At 43.8% G+C, this 8,179-nt stretch overlaps 1 protein-coding gene across 6 annotated transcripts in view; it reads left to right on the forward strand.

Moving 5' to 3' along the window:
• The window catches only part of LOC111151230 (acetyl-CoA carboxylase alpha), a 288,595-nt gene that overhangs the window by 259,103 nt on the left and 21,313 nt on the right, over positions 1 to 8,179 (forward strand). For all 6 annotated transcript variants that reach the window (XM_022509033.1, XM_022509036.1, XM_022509035.1 and 3 more), the window contains 2 exons: positions 2,432 to 2,609; positions 4,433 to 4,545. In XM_022509033.1, the coding sequence (XP_022364741.1) occupies positions 2,432 to 2,609; positions 4,433 to 4,545 (291 nt within the window). The remainder of the gene's footprint in view (positions 1 to 2,431; positions 2,610 to 4,432; positions 4,546 to 8,179) is intronic.

Below are 8,179 nucleotides of genomic sequence, written 5' to 3' on the forward strand. Positions count from 1 at the left end.
TTCGCATAGCTGGTAGGGTCATCAGTACGATTTCTGACTTTTCTGAACACACAAAAAAATCCAGGCAAAATGTACAAATCTTCAGTCATTTATTCCAGTCTCTTTTCTGGTTTTTATTTTACTCAGCCATTGTGTCAGATGCTGGAAAGCAGATTTCCTCAGCCTCATACTCTTCCCTCCCAATGAGAATGAGGTCACAGAAAGTGGGCTTCAGAGCCCAAGAGATCTGGGTTCGAATTTTACCTCTGCCTTTTATTCACTTACTTAACTAAGCCTCAGTTTACTCACCTATAACATGGATGTAAGAACATGGCTCTCTGATGATTAAACAAGTCATCTGTGTGTGTATGTGAAATCATGCTCCAAGGTACACAGCAGACTAGCCATGGGGATGTAAAGGAGAGACCAAGGTTCATTTCCCAACAGCAAAAGGTGCACACACACTCAGCTTCCTCCGAAACAAACTGCATATCCTACGAACTTGAGTTTTTAGAACTTAAATAAGTGGGCATACATTTCAAATAAAGTCCATCCTTGCTTTCTGGGGGCTGGGTCTGTTCATCATAGGTAGTACAGACAGATTTCAGTATAGATATATCTTCAACAAACAGAAGTGAGGGAAGAGGCTGGAAACTGTCTTCATTTACCTCTACCTTACTTTTTCCTCTTTCACACAGGATGACTTTGTGTGCTGTTTTCTACTGTTTTGCTTTCTCCTTTTATCTGCCTTCCATTTCTTTACGCACAATACCACTGAGGGCCACTCCTTTCTGTTACTTGTTCTGAGACTGAGACTGTACTCTTGGCAGCACTGAAAAATGTACTGCTAATTACACAATTATTTTATTATGTAACACTGGTTGAAATATCCACTAAAGAATTAATTAAGTTAAAATAATTTGAACTGAGCAATTATTTTCATAACCGCAGAATTAGCGTAAAGCGCTTAAAGTCCTTTATTCCCTGCTCTTCGTACAGCAGTTGTGTAATTAGCAGTAAATTTTTTTGGTCTTTGCTTTCCTCCCAAAGGAATAAATGTCTTTGCTCTGATCATATATACAGAGTATGTGACCATACACATTCCTCATAGAGAAGGGAATTTTTCCTTGGACCAACTTCTGAGTTTTTGGAGTTTCTGAAGTCGTCACAGAGAGTCCAGGCCCGGCAATGGAGAGAGGCACATACTTTGCGGTGAACTGTGTTCACTGATGGTTTGTATAGAGAGAGCCATTTTTACTTTGGAGAAGGTGGCAGTTTAATTTGCCAGTAACTACAATGAAAGCAATTTCTATTTGGGTTTGCTCTTAACTTGCTGAAAAATGCTTCTTTGCTTTGGATTTCCAGAATTGATTTATTCCAAATTGAGATCCTTGCTTTGATAGGAAGGTTTGAACTCCGTTGAACCTGCTATTTGGTGTTTAGAAAGGATCCATTGTGGTTCCACTAAAGTGGTCATTAAACATCTGGAATCATAAACCTAAAACTTTGGCCCTGTGTAGACTTCAGGGAGCTAGGAGATGGGAAGAAGTCCATAAATTGTTGGGAAATAAGTAATAACTGGCCGTACTTTCCAAGGACTTGCTTTACTTATACACCAGGGTGCCTTTTCTTCAGGCTGCTCCTGGCCTTGGGGGGATTACAAAGTGTGCTCTTTAGCCAAATGAAGAGGTAGGTCTTTTTTTTTTTTTTTTTTTTGAGGTAGGTCTTCTTTTTATGTGGCTGTGTGATATTGCCATTAACTACATATATATTTTAAGTTTTTTTTCTCTCACTGATGCCCTGATAAAAATGCAACTGTTAAGGACTTTGTTGTTCTTTCTGGTTATGTTCCTTCCAAAGTGAGTGTGTGCTCATTCCTTCAGCGGATGCTTACCGAGCACTAAGTGTGCTTGAGGCACCAGACAAGACACTGAGGATACAAGGAGGAGAGATGCGGTTTTTGAAGATAAAATTTTTGAAGGCTCCGTTTCCATTAGCTGCACATTTTAAGAGCTTAGCATATTCTAAGTATCATGAGAAGACTCGAGAAGAGCTTGAATAGTTCCTTCCTTCAGAAAACTTAATGTAGTGAGAGAGATCACATATTGACATGAAAAATACTCACCATTTGTAGAGCAAGTGTGAATTAATGTGATGAGACCTGAATCCAGCAATTCAAAAAGACTATAAAGTGGATAGGCAATCCGTCGGGCTTGCACACTGTGTCTTGTGAAAGACGGTACCCTTCTCTTGTGCTTCTGAAGATCCTCTGTAGTCTTGTACAGAAGACAGATGGAAATGCCCATCCTCTCAGTCTCCAGGGTGGCAGGGCAGGACCTGGGGTGGCTAAACCCCTCAGCCTGTCACCTGTGTTATTTTCTGTGTGTGCCATGACGTGAGCAACATTTGGAAGTACTGTTTCACACTTTCTCATTTGTCTCATTCTCCACAGATATGTACGATCAAGTGCTAAAGTTCGGTGCTTACATCGTGGATAGCTTACGGGAGTGCTCCCAGCCAGTGATGGTGTACATTCCTCCCCAGGCTGAGCTCCGGGGGGGCTCCTGGGTTGTGATCGACCCCACCATCAACCCCCGGCACATGGAGATGTACGCTGACCGAGAGAGCAGGTAGTATTTCTTCTTGATTTCCATTCATTGTCCCTAGGGATCCTCTAACGTTTGGTTTCCTCCTGGAGAACATTAGAACCAAGAGAATTTTATTTGAATCTGTCTATTCCCAGCGGGCTGCACGGTCAGAAAAAGAGATTTTCTAAATAGTGTCTCTTAGGACGAGGAGGAAAGTAGCAGGAGTCAGGCTTTCCCAGTGTGATCCCTCAGCCCAGATCCTTTTACCAAGACGTCCTCTATTCCAGGCACCGGGAGAGACTTGGCGGGTTCTCTCCCATTTGTTGTGCACATAGGCCTGTTCACTGTCTTTCTTAGATATGTGACGGAGGGAGCTCAAGGCGAGTCGGAGTGGAAGGACTAAATTCTTAGTCTGTGGAGTTCTAGCCTCTTAACCCAGCTCTGCCCTTGGCTGACAAGGAACCTGGAGCGGTCTTACTTGCCCTGAACTGCTGCTGCTTGTCTGTGGGACAAGCTGCTGGGCACTGAGGGGCACCACAGCAGCCACGTTCTGGGATTCCAACCCAGAGCTGCTCACTCTGGCCTCCTAGGAGGTTTGGAGAAACACCGTGCTCACGGCACCCAGAGAACCGCAAGAGAAAGTCCCAGGCTTTTGTTGGGAGGTGGTTCTTGAAAATACTTAAGTAAAACAGACCACATCCAGCTTCCTTCCACAATCTGTTTTCAACCCTTTCCAAAATAGGTAAATGTCACATTGTGTTTCCTTGACATTGTCCATGCCAATTCCTGCCTCCGATCATTCTGTTAGAGGACCTGTTTCTCTCTTTGGCCAAGATTTTAGCCTCCTACTCTAACAGCTACTTGGGAGAGCCCAGTAGTTTTATGGTGAAATCCCTAGGCTAGCAGTACATACTGAGAGACTTATTATTATTTTTTTTTTAAAGATTTTATTTATTTATTTGTCAGAGAGAGAGAGGGAGAGAGAGCGAGCACAGGCAGACAGAATGGCAGGCAGAGGCAGAGGGAGAAGCAGGCTCCCTGCAGAGCAAGGAGCCCGATGTGGGACTCGATCCCAGGACGCTGGGATCATGACCTGAGCCGAAGGCAGCTGCTTAACCAACTGAGCCACCCAGGCGTCCCGAGACTTATTATTTTTAAATCCAAATCTAGCCCCTGATCTGATACCAGATCACAGACAATTCCTCTTTATATGTAAGGACTTTATATGTAAGGACATGCAATGCCATGTGTATAGTAAGTATTAGCTATAATTTTTTCTTTTTTTAATGTAAAAGGTGGTGGTGGTGGTTTTTCTAATTTGTCTAGAGTAAAGTTCCTGGTAATAGAACATCATCAGCACGCACTAGAAACTAGAGACCGCTCTGTAGCAGTAGACCGAGTGTTTTCTCTCCTGCTTGGCCTGGCCTTGTGTGTGGGAGTCCTGCCAGCAGACTGACAGCTGTGTGTGGGACCAATCAGCATCGATCCCTCATTGTAGAGACTAAGTGCTGGATGTTGTTCCCCTGCTACCGTGCCCACATCATCTTTTTTGTGCCCCCTGGAAAAATATGTGATTCCTGTTACCCGTAACGGCTGCAGATGGTGGAATATGTATTCCTCTTTGGAGATGGAAGTAGACTGGTATGGTCATGAGAATTATTTTAATTGCTTTTGCCTGGCCTTTCTCACAGCCCGCTTAGACACTTTCTGATGCCTTCTTCCTCCCTGTGGTTACTTCTGTGAGCCATGGGTGGCCAAAACCATAATGAAGTTATTTCCTGGTCTGCACATTGTAACTGGCCCTCATTCTGTTGTCTCCTTCCTTTAAAGTGCCTCTATTTCTGTTTTGTTTCTCTCTGATCCAGGGGATCAGTTCTGGAGCCAGAGGGGACAGTAGAAATCAAATTCCGCAGAAAGGATCTGGTGAAAACCATGCGTCGGGTGGACCCAGTCTACATTCACTTGGCTGAGCGATTGGGTATGTCTGCTTGTCCTCCTGGCAAATCAATGAGCCATTCAGCTGATTTGTAATGAGTGCATTCATAGGCCAGAGGAGGAGGCACTGAAGCATTTGATCAGATTCATGATAATCTTTATTTACTGTCCTATATGGTAAGAGCCCTGGTAGAATGAAATAGTGTATATAACAGGAGGGAAAGTGGGACCTAAAAAAAGCAAAAGTCACCCAAGTTTTCTTCTGGTATTTTCTTATAATTCACAGAGCCCATCTTTCTGGCCTTGTGGATGTCCTTGTAAAGAATGGTTAGCGAGAAGTTGCTGTTGGGGAGCAGGCTAATCAGGCAGAGAATATCCTAGGCTTCAGTGCCCTGTTTCTGTCTGTGTCTTTGGACAAGCCCGCCTCGTTTCTGAAGGATTTGAGTCAGTGTCATGGGACAGAGAGGCTGAAGACCTAGCCAGGTGGTGTTCTGGGGCCCTCCCAAGCCAGAGAAACAGAAGTAAAGAATGCCCACTGTGTGATTCCGCACAGAGGCCATGGCGGCAGTAGCCCAATCCTGGGCACATTTGCGCGTGATGCTTCCAGCCACGACTCCATTGCTCGTTTTCTGAGAGCTGCAGTTTGCATGCAGGACTCAAGCCTGGGAGCCCTGGGTTGAGTCCAGAGACTGAATGAGTTTCAGTTCCTTTAAAACACCTCTCTCTGCCCAGATCTCCCATCGAGCCCCATGATGTGTTAGTGAAGATAATTGCTTGAGGTTCTTGTATTTGTTGGTTTATTTTGGTTTTGTTTTTCTAAAGGAACACAGTGATTATCTTCAGAAGGTAGTGAAACTCCGTGAATGGAATGCATAAAAAGGAGAGATGCTAGCTCATTTATGTTTCAAATAGTAACTTAGTTAATACAGTACCATTTGTGGACTCGTTACATGCTCACCATGTGGAGACACAAGAACTTCCAAGTGCTTGCCTGCACTCTGGAGACTGCACGTCCCAGCAGTTGGGAGCCCTGAGCCAAGCACAGTGACTGGGGTTCTAATAAACCCTGTGTGCGTCCTATTGTTTGCCATTAGGTAACAACTGCCAATAACTCTAACCCATCTTGGCCTGATCCTTTTATGGGAAGTGCACACATACAACAAGAATTGGCAAAGCTGTTTCTAAAATCTATTGCCACCCAGAATTGTTGAGGTGGTGTTTTTCTCTTTCTTCTCCAAACAGGATAATTACTTCTGACCAACCCTATACACTTTAATTAAAGTAACTGCAGCTCCAGAGCAAGTTACTCACGACTGTATAGAGAGAGAGCTCTAAAAGCTTCAGCCACTGATAAGCATCTCACTTAGATGGCTCATAATTGCTCCCAGCATCAGGCAATCCTCGCTGCTGTTTTTACCACTAATTCTGTACAAAGGCAGCAGGGCCACAATTGCAGGACACGGTGAATTGCATTAATTATCTCTCTCTCTCTCTCTCTCTTTTTTTTTTTTCCCCATTTTTTCTTTCTTTCTTTTTTTTTTTTCCCCTTTTTTGCTGGTTTTCTTTCTGGCCAATTTAAAATTTGTCAAAGTCGGTCTTCTTCTGGATCACTGCCCTTTGATATTTCGCGCACTCCATTTGCCACAAACAAGCCGCAGGGCCGCAGTTCATGCTGACTCCAGCAGAAGCAGAGAGAGCTCCATTTATCTTACACTGCCTGCTGAATTCCTACTCATTAACTGGGGGTTCACTGCCTCTTTTTAACCCCCCAATGGCTGTTATCATCCCTTCGGAGTAACTGGGTGGTAGGAAGAGGGATCCTCTCTGACATCTGTTTGCAGAACCGCTGGATGGTGAGGGGTGTGGGGCCGAAGCTTCTTTCTCTTGAAAGTGATATCGCTCCCACCTTCACCCAGCACCTTTTAACTTTTGAAATATAGGAAGGGGAGAGGGAGGAGATTCCCAAGCGATGGCCGTTTAATCATTTGTTACAAATCATCTCATTATCAATTTCCTCTCTGCATTGAAGAAAACCATATTTATTTAACCTTGACCAAATTGGCACTAGAGAAAGAATCCTTAGTCTGCTAAATGGGAAGCAGGCTCTGGCCCAGGGCAGGTCGGGAACACAAGAGTGGATCTAGAATAAAAATCATGTACAAGTTTCGGTTAGGTTGCATGCAGGTAAATTGTTGTAAGTCCTCCAGACATTGGCTTCTTCATCCAGAAGTGGGGATAACGCCCCCACCCAGCCACTGTGAAGATCAGATGAATGTGCGTTGGCTTTGAATCTATGAAGCATGTTTCAAGCATGGTGACTGGCATCATTTTTTTTCCCCATTAATCATTAGAAGAAGCAGACAGCCACGTTTGGTATCTGTGTGGCATAGGTCTCCTTTTGGAACAAGTGGTATAGGAAAAGAAATACGAAAGAAATAGGAGTGGTCATGCTCCTCAGGCAATTGCGGTTTTTCAGGAAGATCACACATACTAGGTGTGTCTGTGGGGTCACGGGCCAGCGGGGGTGGAACAGCACATGCTATGAACTCAGCACCTTTGGGGTTTGCTCTGGCTTTTGGCTCCTTTCTCAATCAGTGCCTAGAATCAAAGACTGCCATGATGCTTGTTCACAAAGTGGGTGAAAATGACCTCCTTTTCCAGATTGAGATTAAGGCAAAAAGAAGACTTAAATCATCCAAGACACAAATTAATGTACATCAGAGCCCAGAATGGAACTGTGGTTCCCTCTGTTCTGCTTTTCTTAGGATTTCCCCAGATTTTACCTCAGCTGAGTACTGAGCCTGAACAAAATTAAACAGGAATTCTTTCCCTTTGTTGTCTAAAGCCAATTCCACTGAGAAAAATCTGATTTAGGAGAAAGCCTATAGGAGTGGATGTTACCTTATGTTCCCAGTCTCTTCCCAGATTGGCCCCTACACTGGGGAGCACGCTATCAGATCACTTAGATGAACCAATGCACAACAGATTGACTGTGTTCAAAAACAGAATTGTGATTTATTCTCCAAGGATAATGAGTAATATTTAATTTCTGAACAGTTAACTTCATCTCTTTCAGATTTCTTATTTTTAAAAACTGACCTTTCGTCATTTTGTATAGTTTGTTTGGGTAGAAGGTGAATTACTAGTTTGTAGTTCATGATTATCAAAAAGCATGAAAACAGCACATATTCCTGATAGAGGTAAAGAGAGAAAGAAATGTGATAAAAGGCCAAATACCATGGTCTTCCACTGCCAGATTCTTAGAACAAGCTTGGTAGAGACCATGCAGGACAGATAACATCCTACCAGTCTGGATCCCTTAAGGAAATTGAATTTCTTCTCTGGAAATAGAGCCCCAACCTTCTTCATGTCTCCTTGACATCCTTACCTCCTCAGAGAGCCAGGAGTAGGGAGTGGGTGTGGGGTAGGATGGCCTTCCTGGCCTGGTCTCTTGATGCCAGGACCTGAGATTTTCTCCTGGATCCTTATCCTTGCCTTGTGCTCAGAGGGAAATGATATATCAATTGAGAGAGAGAGCCATCTAGTCCAAGTATGAAGCAATCGTAAGGTCCCCTCCATCCCTCTTCCTCAACACAAATAGTCTTTAGGCAAAGGAGCCACTTCCTGAAGAAAAAAAAAACAAAACAAAACACACACACACACACACACACACACAC

The sequence above is a fragment of the Enhydra lutris genome, unplaced genomic scaffold (genome assembly GCF_002288905.1).
Source record: "Enhydra lutris kenyoni isolate GAN:26980312 unplaced genomic scaffold, ASM228890v2 scaffoldscaffold26, whole genome shotgun sequence".
NCBI classification, from domain to species: Eukaryota; Metazoa; Chordata; class Mammalia; order Carnivora; family Mustelidae; genus Enhydra; species Enhydra lutris.